We start from the raw sequence: 15875 nt of genomic DNA, 5'->3' as shown, positions 1-15875 counted from the left end.
TCATCCAATAATAATTTACAAAACTGCATAGTCTGAAGATTTTAAAACACTGTTTTAGATTTATGTATAGAAATTACACGTTCTCGACCGAGCAACCCTGTTACGTAACATCGAGCTCGAGCTGTCGCGAGATTTGGCTAATGCAAGTGTCAGAGTGTCAACAACGGACAGGCAGCAGCAGCGCTGTCCGGAGCAGGGAGGGGGAGTGAAGAGGCACTTTAAACGTCCGGTGAGTTTGGACGGATTTCACATCATGTAACATTACATCTCGCATTAAGCGGAGCTCACTGTTGGTGTTTGGGAAGCATTTTATATTCTTACTCAGACAGGAGAGTTTATAACCACTGCTATCGTTAGCATTAGCTTGCTAACGTGTAGTGTAAATTCTCCAAGTTAGCTAAAGGAGCTTCGCCTAGCAGTTAGCTTGAACACAGCTAGCTTATGTGTGAGTGTGAAAATATGTATGTTTTTACAAGTATTTGGCTTGAATTATCTCTGGTTCTATGACGCTAATTTACATGTTCGCTCTAATGTCGCGTTTAGTTTGAATAAAAAAATGTGGTGAGGACAGGACACATTGCGGAACATCTCTGAGAAAGTCAAAGCAAGCAAACATTATGCTTTGTATAGCTCAATCTGTCTGCTGTCCGATACCCGAAGAAATACAGTAAAATCGGTGCTGACCGGTTCGATGGCAATACAGAAATGGTTGCGTGGTAGCTTGCATTGGTTGTGCTGCCTCATCGTTGAACGTTTTGTCCCAGATCATCCTCCAGAGTCCAGAGCAAAACCCTTCAAACAGGCCGATAGTGCTCGGCCTGTCTGTCCCTCCTTTCTAACCAGTTGTTAAGGTGACTGGTTCAAGCGGTTTCTGTCACAGGTGAGCTCAGGGGATTTCCCGTGATATCACAGGTTTTCCTTCTCAACAGGTGCAAGGTTCATTTCCTTAATTTAACCAGATTTGACCTATTGATCTAGACAGTAGGAGCACAGTTCAAATTTACTACTAACAGAGTGAATCACATTAACTCATATATTAATCAGGTATAACATTATTACAGTGTAAACAGCCTTGACCCTTCAAAGCATTGGACTCTACTAGACCCCTGAATGTGTGCTATGGATATTTGGCACTAGAGTCTTTGCTGCAGAGTCACAGTGGATCAGACTAGAACGTCCAGAGATGGTCAATTGGATTAAGATCTGGGGAATTGGAGGCCTAGACTACACCTCAAACCACCCCAGAATCCACTTGTGCTTTGTGACAGGGTGAATTATTCTGCTGAAAGAGGAAACAGCCATCATAAAATGTTATTTTCAGTGACAGTGCGAATATGGTCTTCAGCAATACCCTGGTAGGTTGTACGCGTTAAAGTAACATCCACATGGATGGTGGCCCAGAATATTTAAAGTTTGTATTGCTTTTTAGTGCTTACCCATGTGTTACCTGCTTAAGTGATGCACATGAACCCAGTTGAAACCTCCTTCTTCCATAGCTTCAAAGTCTGGTTTAGACCCACAGTAGGCCATTGTTAGTTCTTTCAGCTGTCAGGGGTCACCATGTGCACTCTGACCACTCTGCAGCTATTCAAACCTACTGCATTTGCAGTAAACTGGGATTCCCTGCATATTAGACACCTTTTCCTATCAGTTAAGCTACAGTAGCTCCTCTGGTGGATTAGACCACTGAACAAACCCAAGTTCGCTCCCTGCCTTCATCGACGATCACCAGATCCTCTGACACTGACAAGTCATTACAATTTGGCCCTTTTTAAACTTTCTCAAATCCTTATGCTTGACAATCTTTTCTGCTTCTAACACATTCAGTTCAAAAACGATATGTTCACTTACTGCCCAGTATACCCCACCCACTAGCAAGTTCCACAGTGAAGAAACATGAGGTGTTATTTGCTTCACCTTATCACTGCTGCCCGTCTGGAGATATTTTCACCTAGTTGGGCTGTACGCAAGAGTTTTTGCCCATTTTTAAAATACATTCGGAGCTACTAGAAATTCAGATTTTTCTTTTAAGATAGTCAACATGCCTCTTTAAACGCAAGCTATCATCAATTTAAATCCTGAAAATTTGAAAGTAGCTCTATTTTCTTAACCGTTCCTCATTAAAATATCCAGACCTTTCTTACCCTAAAGTAAGCAAAAGACTGCATAGATGAAAAGAAAAGGACTTGGGGTAATGGTTTACTCTGAGTGGTCCTAAAAAGCCATATTGTTTCTTGCTGTCCCTTGCAGAACGTTGTTTGAGATGGGGGATGATCGACCCTTTGTCTGCACAGCCCCTGGATGTGGGCAGGTAAAACTTCTCCAACTCGCCATCCTCTTAAAAAAAATATCCTTTCCTTGCATTCTAACTTTTAGCTGCAGAAATAACTTTAGTTTCTTCCATTTCAGGAGCAAAGATTTATAGGCCTTTGACTAGAATGGCTCTGTGTAAATATACCCTATTGTACGCCTACACCCGTTTGATTTTGCCTCGTCCTTCTTCGATTTTATACCGTATACAAATCATTTCATACCTATGAAGTTGCATATATATATATATATATATATATATATATATATATATATAATTAGATTTTATTGCATATTATTTTCTTACAGCTTTGTTACACTTATTTCAGTTGCCTCAGTCGCTTTCTGCCCCTTTTGATTTGACAGGTTAGGACCTTTTGAAATAAGCAGAAAACAAAAAAGGTTGAACTGGAAGAGTATGAAGAAGCAAAGCGGTTTCAATAGAAAAGGCTAAAATTCAGAGTGACTTTTAAACAAGCTATTATGTTTCATGTAAATAACAATCATCACAACCTTACACACACATGTTCCATTATTTCTACTTCCCCAAAGCATCTGTTTGTTGTTGTGGAAGTAAAGCATTGAAATAGATGTAAAATTTATTTTTCTCTTTTAGCAAATCAGATTTTCTTTCAGAACAAAAATCAAGCTTGTGGTTCACTTTACTTAAGAGAACCACATATGCTAATTTTAATTTTAAAAAAATGAACCATCCTTTTGATTGCTGAAGGTCACTGTCCTCAGTAGCGCTGGCAGAGAGAACTGCCAAAGATCACTGCCAAATCCTTTTCTGTATTTTATTGAGATTTTACATGATAGACCAACACCAAGTGGTGCATAATCGTGACTATAACACAAGACATGGCCGTCCGCCTAAACTGACCGGCCAGGCAAGGGGAGCATTCGTCAGAGAAGGCCTCTAATGTAATTGTGGAGGAGCTGCAGAGATGCACATCTCAGGTGGGGGAATGTGTTTCCCCTCCTTGTGTTACTTGTTCAATCACAAATCTGTCTTTTCTTTTTGAAGAGTGGCAAAATAGGGCCACTGTATAAAGATAGCCATAATATGTTCCATTTAAAGTGTGTCACAAAGTAGTGCCATTCTCTTGGGAAGTCTGAAGATATGTGAAAGAAGGTGTTCTGTTCAGATGAGACCAGAATTATTTTTTTTTCTTGTATGCAAAATGTTAGACAGGTAAATTACCTCTGCATACCACCTTGACCCCACTGTGGAAGGGACAGCATTATGCTGTGGGTATGATTTATTTTATGGGGGATCTCTGCTGAAACATGAGCCAGATACCTAGATAATTATCAGGACATTGTAGAACTTTATTGCATCCTAAGGAGGCAGTTCAGCCATTTGATTTGATGTGTGTTGGACTAAGCACACATCACGGGCTTTTTGTTTGTTTTATTTTATATAAACTGGAAGCTTCTGTTAATTTGAGTTATCGTTTTTTTATTTATTATACAGTTACTATACCTCAGTTCAATATTATACGCATTGCTTCTTTTTTTACATGAACTAAAAAATGTGTATATAAAATTTGCATATGCTATAAATTAAGGCTAATACAAAAGATATTAATGACGGTCCAGTTCTCAGTTTTAAAAACTATAATAATGCTAAAAGATTGAAATTCACAATTGATCGTAAAAAGTTGTAAATGGATAATCCCTCCAGAGAAACTCACTGCTTTGCAGGCTTAAAGTGAACTTTGTCATTTTACTGCTATTTATCATGAGCAATAATTAAGCACACTGCTACCGTAGTTCTTCTCAGGAACATCTACTGTTATTCATCTTTAAATGATCAATAAATAAGCAGATTTAATTCATTCTTTAATTCATTTTTTTAAATACATGTTAGTCTTTTATTTGCTCCTTTGTATCCGTTTTTCTCCTGTTTAATCTTTTGTCTCTCGCAGAGATTCACAAATGAAGATCACCTCTCGGTCCACAAACACAAGCATGAAATGACATTAAAATTTGGTCCTGCCAGGACCGACTCTGTTATTATTCAAGGTAGATGCAACCGTTTTGTACGTTATTTGTAGAAAATGCAACAGAGGCCATGTGTAATGGTTCTTTCCCCCATTGAAGACGTAATGTGGTTTTTATTGTTTTTTGGTTTTCCCAGACCAGACTCCTACACCCACACGCTTCCTGAAGAACTGTGAGGAGGTCGGTTTGTTTAATGAGCTGGCCGGTTCCTTTGATCAGGAGTTTGGTAAAACACAGGAAGACGAGCATAGAACGAAGCACCCTGTGAGTAAGCAGCTTGACTCAGAGGTGTAATATCTGTTTCTTCTTAATTTAGCTGTTGACCTTCTCATTACTCCAGATGATCTGACAGAGTTCTGGTCTTTTAGGCTGCACCTTTACAAACGCCCTCCGAAGTGAAAGATGAGGACGACTCGTCCTTACAAGTCGATTCTTCTCCCCCGGACAGTCCAGATTCCTCGTCCAGCATGTCCGAGAACAGCAGGGACTCTAGGGTGAGACGAAGCTTGTAATGCATTTGTCACTAAATGCTGGATTCAAAATTACAGTAATGCATGATTAAATACATCATCGTTTTCCCAGCAGGAGTTTCTCTCTAAGCCTGTGGCGAGCTCCGCCCCTACTCCGACAATTGTTCGTCCAGGTTCTCTCCCCCTCCACCTGACCGGTGACCCGCTACACCCAACTCTGCCTTCTCCGACGTCTGTCATCACACAGGCTCCACCCTCCAACAGACAGCTTGGGTAAATTACATTGTGTTCCCTTGCATTTATTGTCCTTGTGAATAAACATTGTGACGCTTAAGTAAGTTCTCATAAAATGTACAAATGCACACAGATCTCCCACAAGTGCATATCCACTGGTGAGGCACCTCCCTAATGGCCAGACTGTCCCTCTTTTACCCAGTCCTGTACAGATGACTTCTGTTATATCTGTGAGTAAAGACTGAGAAGAACTGAACAGAGAGGATGGATGGGAAAGTTAGTTTATTTACCCTTTTTGTTGTCTCTGGAAGCTTGCGAGGACAGTGAACACAGTGCCTAACATCCCTGGGATACCAGGACCTCCGATTGGGGGAGCCAGCAGCGGTTCCTCCTCCCCGTCTGGATATGGTCTTCACTCTGAGACCAAAATGGTAAGATTCCTTTTTTTTTAGGTTATCAAATACACCCCAATACATAAGAATATTATTGAAAAATTGTTTTACTTCAGTGGTTTAATTAAAAAATTAAACTCCTAATTTATATCCTGTGTGTCTAAGTGTTTGCCAGTTAATTGTATTAATACAGATATCAACATAAGTGGTCTAAATAATATTTTAGAGCACAAATGTCAGAAATGTCAACCTGCTGAACGTGGGTATCTTTCCTACTGGAAAACTAAATCATAATCCCCATTCGGCATCTCAATAGAGGGAATCTATAAACTTTCCTGGGCTGTGCTGACTTTGAACATTGTAAAACACAATGGAGCATATTTCCTCAATTCATCACTGAATGTGGAAACCTAAAGAAACTTAGATACTCCAGACTCTTGGACCTTGATTTCCAAATGAAATTCAACATTTACTTTCTTATGAAAAGAGGACTTTGGACCACAGAGCAACACTCTGGCTCTTTTTCTCCTCAGCCCAGGTAACGCTTCTGATGTTGACTCAGGAGTGGGTGAACGCAAATAATGCCACAGTTGTAGCTCATGTCGCGGATACGTCTGTGTGTAGGTGTTGCTTCACAATCTTCTCATTGACTGCAGTTAAAATCTCCACTTTCTATTGCTATGTTGGATGCAGCACTCTGTGAGCTTACACACTCCTTGTGGATCGGGCCAATGAGTGGACAACTGTCAAGTCAGCAATCCCCCTTGACTCTGGAAGCGCTAGCATGGCAACCTTCTCTTATTAGCTGTAAGCCATAATAATAAAAAACTGGAAATAATATCACTGTGAGTACTGACTCAATATAAAATGTGACATTTTCAGTGATATTCTGATTTGTTGGGATCTACTTACGTAATGTTAAAATTTCTCATATTCTCCCATAGGCCTAGATGATATGGATAAGGGTTTCATATTGGTCTATATCAATAATTATTGATTAGTTTTTTTTTGTTTGTTTTTAATATCTGAAATGCTAACAAACTGGTAATGTGAGCTTTCCTGTTTTATCCAGTTTTCATTTTTAAGCAGTTATGAGGCACAGTGGTGAAACCTTAAACTGCTCCTGTGCAAGTTACTCAGCAGCTTGTTGCTAGGAAACCACAAGTTACTCAACAGTTCATTGCTAGGTAAACAAAGAACGAGTGAGTTAGTTGATGCCAGCAACCTTGCTTTGCTAGCTTTGAGATGTTGAGCAGCTAAAGCTTGACGTCTGCCTACATCCCCCAGAATGCTGTGCGGTCCTGGATCGGAGATCAGTGAAATTATGGAATATTCCATCGGCTGTATTCTGTTGATATTGACCTTGTTTCTATTGTTATTGATTTATCATCCACCCCTACCCCAATTTGTTTTACAGCTCCATGACTGCTAGGTTCATTGGTCTGTCTCAACTGTGTAAAATGTGTGTGTGTGCACGATTGTCCTGTATGTCTCTGTATTGCCCTGCCATGGACTGGTGACCCGTCCAGGGTGTACTCCTCCACCCTTTCACCCATGACTGCCGGAGACTGGCACCAGAAATTTCTCAGGAGTTTGCCACTTACCTGGAGTGTTCTCCATGTGTCGTTATAGAGGCTGAAGGCAGCTCTGTCTCATCAAGGCCCGGCAGCACAAGATGGAGCAGGTGGCGGATCAGGATCCATCCCTGCTATCCCCCAGCGACAAGAACAGGGCCAGCAGCCCAACCAGAACTCTGATACACCATCGCCTGCACAACCTCAGGTACAGTAATTAGCTTGTTACATACTAAGAGAAGAAGAAATGTTGATTCACAATAATGCATACAGTGACATTGTTACTCCAACTAATGCTGCTCTAGCATAGCAAGAAGTCCTTATATCTTGATGTTGACACATGCATTGAAAACAGAAAAGCAATGTTTGTTCTTGCTGTTGCTAAAATAACTCAACATATTGATAGCTACAGCAGTAGTGCTATCTGTAACATTTATTTGTACTCTGACTCATATCCCTAATAAAAAAGTAGCTTATCAACTCGCTGAAATAAAAACCAGCTCTAGCTGATATCGCTCAGGTGAGAAGCACCTGATGTCACAGATGCTTCACACCTGTAAAGCTTCTGTAGACAGGTGCTTAACTGTTGGTACTGGTAGCAACTGGGATTTGCTACCAGTTAGTAAGGAGTTTTAAATCCCAGTTGTCTTAATTAGACAGATGGGTGCTGTTCCCTTGGTGTCTGTGCCACCACTTTTAGCCAGCTGATCAGCAATGTGCAGCTACAGGCATGAGATGGATTGCAAGCAGCCAGAAAAAACTCTGACTACTGCAGCACTTTCACTGTTTCCTCATTAGACTTTAACTGAGGCACATTTTGAATGCATGTCTTGCTCCACTGATGTGATTTCCCTTCGTTCGGAACCAGACATGCTGTAAACCCGCCTGCATGTTTTAGATGCTAAAGTTTAAGCACACCTACATTCCATTGGTGAGTCACTGAAACGCTTTAGGAGGACATGACAGCAGGCCATTGTTGTGATTTATTATTTTGAATTGTGCGTGTTGGAGCCAGAACGTCCAAGACAATCAGGACACTGTGCTCCAAGGAACAGGATAGGAAAGTTACTGCTGTAATGAGAGATTTCAACAGTGTTGAAATCTCTCATTACCTCCTACTTTGAATTGAGTCACAACTTCAGAATACATCTGCTGTGAAGCTCTTGCAAACAGAAACAGTATAAAATATACTTTAAATTCATACTTGGAAATTAATAAATGTAAATTACACGTAAGGTCATACAAATAGTGCTGTATAATTCACTGTATAATGCACAAATAATTGGGCAACATCAAAAGAATGAATCATCTGAACTGTTTGTTCAGCTTAAAAAGGAGTCACTTATAACTGTTCTCTGACAAAATTGACAGTTTTAAGTTAGTTGACCAAGATAATAACCTCAGTTGTATTTTTAAGTCTTAGAAAGATTATTTTCATTCATGGTTTGTTTTAGGACAGTGTTGCAAGGTACTAATGTCACTTTTCATTTTCAAAAACAGGTAAATGTGAATGTCCTATGCAAACCAGTGAAATTAAGCATTATGCTGCTTAAAAACTGGATGACTGTGAACATTTATCTAAGTCCACCAATTATATAGCCATATATATTCTTATATGGCCTAGTCAAAGTCATGGACTTTGACTAGTCATGGACTTTGACTAGGCCTAGTCAAAGTCATGGACTTTGACTAGGCCATTCTAACTCATTATTATACTCCGATCTAAATCATTTTGTTGCGACTCTGCAGTAATTATGCAGTCTCTAGTCAGTTTTCTTTGAAAATTGTCCAGTAATTGGCTCCATTTATCTTCCCCTCAACTCTATCCAGCTTCCCTGTTTCTGTTCCCACAGCATTATTGAGCCACCACTGTGGTTCACTATGGGGTTTTTTTATTCATTGTAATATGTAGCCATATTACAATGGTTTTGGTTACAGTTGTGCCATAATTATTATCAGATGATAGATTGAATCTGGAAGATCTTCAGCAATTTTGTTTATATCAGAAACGTCCTTTTAGCATCTTCAGCTTTATCCCTCAGATGTCTGTTGGGTTCCTTTAAAGTCTTAGCAAAACAGCTGTAGTTATACTGTATTTTTAAATCACATACCACTCTTTTCATATTTTCATTTGTGAAAAAAAAAATATACACACACACACACACACACACACACACATATATATATATCAGTGACGTGCGGTCAGGGGAGGCAGGTGAGGCTCGTCATGGAAAAATAATATAATAATAAAATCATTTATATTGCTATTTTCACCCTGTGGTTTGTACTATAAAGTACCTATGTTTTACGTAGCTTAACCAATTCTGATGATTTTTTCTTCAAAATCGCTGGATTTTCGCATTTTCCCATTCAAATGCTCAGAAGCAAAGCCGGTGAGGCAGCAGCGAGCTCAGCCTCACCTAGGATTGCGCAACCTCTAGCTAACTGCATTGGCTGCCATTCTATGAGAGCATGTTCGTCCTGTCTGTACGCCGGCAATAAAATGGCTAAGGAACATCTAATATATGGACTGATATTCCATAATTTCGCTTATGTATATAATGTACAGTGTTTTTTGTCACCAACTGTGTGTGTATCGTGTTTTGTGTGCGGAGGAGCGATAAGAAACGGCAGAGAACAGACTCGAGGTGAGGCAGGCAGTTCTCTTGCCTCATGGCAGGGGGCGCTCATGATCCCAGATATTGTGACTCCACAACTGCAGAGTAAGACACAGTGAGCTAGCCATGGAGCTAGCCATACAGTAAATAAGTAAAGTACAGCGATATATTTGTTTTCTCCTCTCTTCCGACGTAAACACGAAAGACTACATTTCTACACTTAAACAGTTTTCTAAAGTGGATTTTCAACTGAAGCAGGAGATAATAACTAAAGGAAGACCAACACCGGAGCTGAAAGTTTTGCTTCGAGACCGTTTGATGATTCTCAAATGGAGTAGAAAAGACATGCCGAAGATAGACTCGGCTTTGGATGAACGGATATTTTTGTGCAGAATTAGCGGTGCATGGATTTCATTGATAAGTAAAGGTAAGACAGCAATAAGATGTTTTTGTTTAGTTTTTTTAATGAAATGTGCTTTTTGTGGGCTACAGTTTGGAAGTAATTCAGTAAAGTAGAAGCGGTAGCTAATCTAGTTTTTTTTAGTGTTAAATCCTAAAACATGTTGTCAGTTGCTATGGCAACGAGTCTGTAGCGTGGCGAATACCTCTTTCCCTTTGCTGTGGATCATGGCACGAAATTAATACCTACATTTCTAAGTTTCACTGAGTTAACGCGGCTATGGATGACATGTAAAAGATTAGTCTTTTTGCCCCCCAGAGTTGTATGCCTGCGCGAAATTTCTCTACATTAAATAACATACATGGCGTCTATATAGTCGTAAGTCAGTGCCTCACCAGCAATGAACCTCACTGCACGTCACTGATATATATGTGTGTGTGTGTGTGTGTGTGTGTGTGTGTGTGTGTGTGTGTGTGTGTGTGTGTGTGTGTGTGTGTGTGTGTGTGTGTGTGTATATATATATATATATATATATATATATATATATATATATTCCCTTCTCACCCTTCGCGGGTGGTCTCTTTCATCCTCTGAGCTCGGGTCCTCTACCAGAGGCCTGGGAGCTTGAGGGTTCTGCGCAGTATCTTGGCTGTGCCTAGAACTGCACATTTCTGGACTGAGATGTCTGATGTTGTTCCTGGGATCTGTTTGAGCCACTGCTCCAGTTTGGGGGTGACTGCCCCGATGACCACAGGCACCACTGTTGTCTTCACCTTCCAGGCCTTCTCCAGTTCCTCTCTGAGGCCCTGGTATTTCTCCAGTTTCTCATGTTCCTTTTTCCTGATGTTGTGGTCACTTGGTATTGCTACATCCACCACAACGGCTTTCCTCTGTTCTTTATCCACCACCACAATGTCCGGTTGGTTCGCCATTACCATCTTGTCTGTCTGGATCTGGAAGTCCCACAGGATCTTAGCTCGGTCATTCTCCACCACCTTTGGGGGTGTTCCCCACTTTGACCTCGGGGCTTCCAGTCCATATTCGGCACAGATGTTCCTGTACACTATGCCCGCCACTTGGTTATGTCGTTCCATGTACGCTTTCCCTGCCAGCATCTTGCACCCTGCTGTTATGTGCTGGACTGTCTCAGAGGCCTCCTTGCACAACCTACACCTTGGGTCTTGTCTGGTGTGGTAGATCTGAGCCTCTATTGCTCTGGTGTTTAGGGCCTGTTCCTGGGCGGCCAGGATGAGGGCCTCTGTGCTGTCCTTGAGTCCAGCTTTCTCCAGCCATTGGTAGGATTTCCTGATATCAGCCACTTCAGTTATTTGTCGGTGGTACATCCCATGCAGGGGCTTGTCTTCCCATGATGGTTCCTCCAGCACCTCGTCCTCTGTTCCCCATTGTTTGAGACATTCGCTGAGCACATCGTCCATTGAGGCTTTGTCCTTGATGTATTTATGGATCTTGGATGTTTCATCCTGGACAGTGGCTCTCACACTCACTAGTCCTCTGCCTCCTTCCTTACGGCTTGTGTACAGTCTCAGGGTGCTGGATTTGGGGTGGAACCCTCCATGCATGGTTAGTAGCTTCCAAGTCTTAACATCCGTGGCCTTTATCTCTTCCATTGGCCAGCTAATTATTCCGGCAGGGTATCTGATTACTGGTAAGGCATAGCTGTTTATTGCACGGATCTTGTTCTTGCCATTGAGCTGGCTTCTCAGGACTTGCCTTATTCGTTGGAGGTACTTGGCTGTGGCTCCTTTCCTTGTGACCTCATCGAGGTAGCCATTTGCTTGTGGTATTCCCAGGTACTTGTAGCTGTGCTCTATGTCTGCTATTGTTCCCTCTGGGAGTGAGACCCCTTCTGTGCGGACGACCTTCCCTCTCTTTGTAACCATCCGGCCACACTTCTCTAGTCCGAACGACATCCCAATGTCAGTGCTGTAGATCCTGGTGGTGTGGATCAGTGAGTCGATGTCTCGCTCGCTCTTGGCGTACAGCTTGATGTCATCCATGTATAGGAGGTGACTGATTATGGCCCCATTCTTGAGTCGGTATCCGTAGCCAGTCTTGTTGATGATTTGGCTAAGGGGGTTCAGGCCTATGCAGAACAGCAGTGGGGACAGAGCATCTCCTTGGTATATGCCACATTTGATGGACACTTGTGCAAGTGGTTTGCAGTTGGCTTCAAGGGTTGTTTTCCACAGCCCCATCGAGTTTGCAATGAAGGCTCTTAGAGTCCTGTTGATGTTGTACATCTCTAAGCATTCACTGATCCAGGTATGTGGCATTGAGTCATAGGCTTTCTTGTAATCAATCCAAGCGGTGCACAGGTTGGTGTGTCGGGTTTTGCAGTCTCGGGCGACTGTGTGGTCTACAAGGAGTTGGTGTTTGGCTCCTCTGCTATTTATGCCGATGCCCTTCTGTGCTGTGCTCATGTATTTATATCCATATCCATGTCCATATATATATATATATATATATATATATATATATATATATATATATATATATATATATATATATATATATATATATATATATTAAAACCTTCAATGTCATAATTATTTGCTACTTATGTGTCGGTCTTGCACACAAAATCCCAACAAATCATCTTGCAATGCAACATACCAAGGGGTAATTTACAAGTGATCATGTATATGTCTGCAAGTGGCCCACTTTTACCCCCCCTCCTCATTCTCCAGGTGTCCCCTGCTCAGCCAACAGGGGGACGGCGGCGGCGTGCGTCGGAGATGGACCCCGACGAGAGGAGGCAGCGTTTTCTGGAAAGAAACCGGGCGGCCGCTTCTCGCTGCAGACAAAAACGAAAGCTGTGGGTCAACTCCTTGGAGAAGAAGGCAGAAGATCTCGCCAACATGAACATCTCCCTAACAGTAAGCTATGCTGAACATTTAAACGTGTTTTGTGGATGGTCTGAGGATGACTGAATGAATGGTGAATATTTTGTGTTGCCATCAGAATGAAGTGACTCTGCTGAGGAATGAGGTGGCACAGCTGAAGCAGCTCCTTCTAGCTCACAAAGACTGCCCTGTCACTGTCATGCAGAAGAAGGCAGCTTTCTTAGGTAACCATTCGAGATCACTAACTAACATGTCTTCCTGTTTCATCACAACTTTTAGTCAGCTCTCATCCACCATCTCATCCATCTAATGTGTTATTTTTACTCGCTCACCTCTCTAAGGGTGAATGTTGCTCTGTCTATCCGTAGCTGCAGGAGGAGAGGAAGCCTCGAGGGAGGCTTCCACCGAACACATCGGCTCCCCGGCGGCGGTCATTCAGCACGTGCCGTCACCCGCCGCCGTGGCCTCGAGCCCGGGGCCCACCATAAATGGACTGAGCGTCCGGGCTGCAGAAGCGGTGGCCATGTCGGTGTTAGCCGGCATGGGCTCGGGCCAGCCCGGAGGGGTCGTCATCGCTCCGCAGTTGCAGCCAACCCCGAGATGATGTGCAGGCAGACGGCAGCCGGAATGAACTCAAGTGACATTCAGAGGCCGCACCGGCGCAAGGCTTGGTGTGAAGAGGGAACCCACCCTAACTCCCGTAGATACCCCTCCTTTTCCCTCCTGAACATCCTACAGTACTCACACAAAGACCTGGTGCGGTACCTCTGCCAAACCCTCCTCCAGCAGGCTCCCTTTTCAGAAACGCTTCACCACTCTGTGTATGTAAATATGAATTACGTGTCGAACACTTACTCTGCAGGGTTCGGGGTCAGTTATGACAGAAATGGTTTTAGATCCAGAAGAAAAATATGAAATGGCTTTTTAACCATTTAGTTATTTTATTTCAGCTTGGAAAGCAGCAACAGTCCAACTTCTTCCCACACTGGCTGTGATGAGGTTTGTTTCTTTCCATGCTAACAGTTTTACTGTAATATATCATGATTGTTTTTTTAATTTGTAAAAAAGAGTTTTGAACATCTGCATTTGTTCATATAATGTTTTTAGTTACATCTAGGAAGAAGATTATTGAATATGCCAATGTTTTTCTCAATAAATTTATATCTAATGGAGTTATCAACATTAAATTACACTGGATGTGGGTGATATCCATCCATTTTTTTTCCTACCCAGTTATCCTTGCAGGGTTGCTGGGAGGCTGGTGTCTATCTCCAGTGGTCATTTAGTAAGAAGCGGATGATCATCAGTCCCTGTTGTTAGCATAAATAATCCAAACATACAGAGAAATCAACTTAACTCCATAAATTAAGTTGAATGGAAATAAAGTGAAAAACTTAAAGAATAAGCGCTAAATGTAGAAATGTACTACACTATATACTACTTGGTAGAAAGGGTTTCATTGGTTGTGGCAGTTTCAACTTTGCATAGATCTTCAGTTCTTTCCATTTATGTCAAGCTTCCTGTTTGGCAAGAAAGCTGACTCACCTCAGTGTAATCAAATCTACCTAAAAGAGTATAAATGAAATGAAGCTTAAGCATGCATTTTCTTCAGTAGTGGAGTCTTGTGCTGTGAGTATAATAAGCAAAGAGTCCAGGTTGGTTCATTTTTTCCAAAATACATTTGATTTCATAACTAAATGTATGGATTAGGTTTTGTTGATTTCTTTGTCACCAACATCTGGTGGGAATTTTATGTAGGTACTCCATTTAAAGATATATTCACAGGTAAAAATGTTGACATGTTTAATGATCATTTTCAGTTGTAGCAAAATCTTTCCAGAGTGCTGTGAATGCAGTCTGGAAAGATTTTCTCTTCTTTTGTTATTTTATCATCTGTCTTGTACTTTTTTATTTTATAAATGTTTGTCTTTTTTTCCCAGTCAACTCTTTTAATAATAATGCACTCAATGAAAGTTGGTTGAGTTCACAACAAAACAAATCGTAGATGTGAACACAGTTAATCCTGTGATTGTGTGCCCCTTGTTTTTATTAACATGTAACCCATTTAGAATGGATATCATGATATTAGTCAATTGTATCAACCCCCTACTGACTGCATGGATTACTCAAGGGTGAATAATACCACTGTTTGTATGTAGCCCATTATACTCTCACTGTTTTGTAACATCAATCCGGCCCGGTTCTGTTAGGATTCCATCATTGGCCCCTGAAAACTTTGGGCTATTGGAATACTTTTAATTGATAATCACAAGTGACAGGTTTTAAACCCTTTACCCAGACATTTCAGTTGAGTAAAGAGTAGTGCAATATATTTTTCTATTGAATATCAATGTTCTTGCTTTGAGCGGACGTGTGTAGTCCAGCTGCTGACAGGGTTTGCTCTATTTCAGTCAAACGCTACAGTTACGAGGTGACCAAAGGAAATGTGAAGATTATTGTTGAGTGAATGGACTGTTAATCAGCGTACATGTTAAAGTTACAAATGGTCTGATTGGGAGCTTTATACCATAAAACTAGTGCTATTATATTATGAACCAGATTAATTATACATGCACGGTGCTTCTTTTGACTTTCTTTTGCAGCTTTTTAATATATGACATTGTTCTTCCACGACTATCGACTATCATCTTATTTTTTTCCTCGTTGCTGTTTTTATAACATGTTTTAGGCTTCTTGTTTTCTGTGGGAACGTTAAGGTGTTCTCCATGTGATTGTATGCACCCTTTTGGTTAGAGGTTTTTATTTTTATTTTTCTCTTAGTGTTTTACTACATGGGGTGGGAAGGGGGCATGTTGAAAATATCTGTGTGGAGTAAGTTTGTTCAATACTCAGGCCTCAAGATGGGAAATAACTTGTGTATAGTCTCAGCTAATTAATAAGTTGTCTTGGACAAACGATGAAATAAATTAATGTATAACAAAAGGTAAATGTGTTTTTTTTTTTTTTTACCTATCTGGAATCTTAGCACTTAGTATTGTTTTAAAT

The 15875-nt window shown here is 41.1% G+C and overlaps 1 protein-coding gene across 4 annotated transcripts; it reads left to right on the top strand.

Annotated features, from left to right (window-relative positions):
* Nucleotides 1–140: 140 nt before the first annotated feature.
* Nucleotides 141–15812, top strand: atf7b (activating transcription factor 7b). Of its 4 annotated transcripts, none has more exons than XM_088005562.1 (12): nucleotides 141–229; nucleotides 2251–2311; nucleotides 4242–4338; nucleotides 4454–4581; nucleotides 4686–4811; nucleotides 4903–5060; nucleotides 5155–5251; nucleotides 5333–5452; nucleotides 7046–7195; nucleotides 12714–12902; nucleotides 12988–13093; nucleotides 13238–15812. In XM_088005562.1, exons 2-12 carry the CDS (start codon nucleotides 2264–2266, stop codon nucleotides 13471–13473), a joined length of 1455 nt encoding a protein of 484 aa, XP_087861688.1. In that variant the 5' UTR covers nucleotides 141–229; nucleotides 2251–2263; the 3' UTR covers nucleotides 13474–15812. The 4 variants fall into 4 exon arrangements, with proteins under 4 accessions (XP_087861688.1, XP_087861689.1, XP_087861687.1 ...); XM_088005563.1 differs by having other exon boundaries at nucleotides 4900–5060; nucleotides 12729–12902; XM_088005561.1 differs by having other exon boundaries at nucleotides 4900–5060.
* Nucleotides 15813–15875: the final 63 nt, after the last annotated feature.

Source organism: Poecilia mexicana, unplaced genomic scaffold (genome assembly GCF_051168715.1).
Source record: "Poecilia mexicana isolate PSO_F unplaced genomic scaffold, ASM5116871v1 scaffold_5, whole genome shotgun sequence".
Taxonomy (NCBI): domain Eukaryota; kingdom Metazoa; phylum Chordata; class Actinopteri; order Cyprinodontiformes; family Poeciliidae; genus Poecilia; species Poecilia mexicana.
Note: the sequence above shows the minus strand (reverse complement) of the source record. Positions and strands in the feature narration are given on the sequence as shown.

Excerpts from the sequence above, each read along its gene's own strand:
- atf7b (XM_088005561.1), top strand. The coding sequence starts at position 2,264 with ATGGGGGATGATCGACCCTTTGTCTGCACAGCCCCTGGATGTGGGCAG. Across the intron at positions 4,812-4,899 it reads AGAACAGCAGGGACTCTAGG|CAGGAGTTTCTCTCTAAGCC; the intron begins GTGAGACGAAGC and ends TCGTTTTCCCAG. Across the intron at positions 5,252-5,332 it reads AGATGACTTCTGTTATATCT|CTTGCGAGGACAGTGAACAC; the intron begins GTGAGTAAAGAC and ends TGTCTCTGGAAG.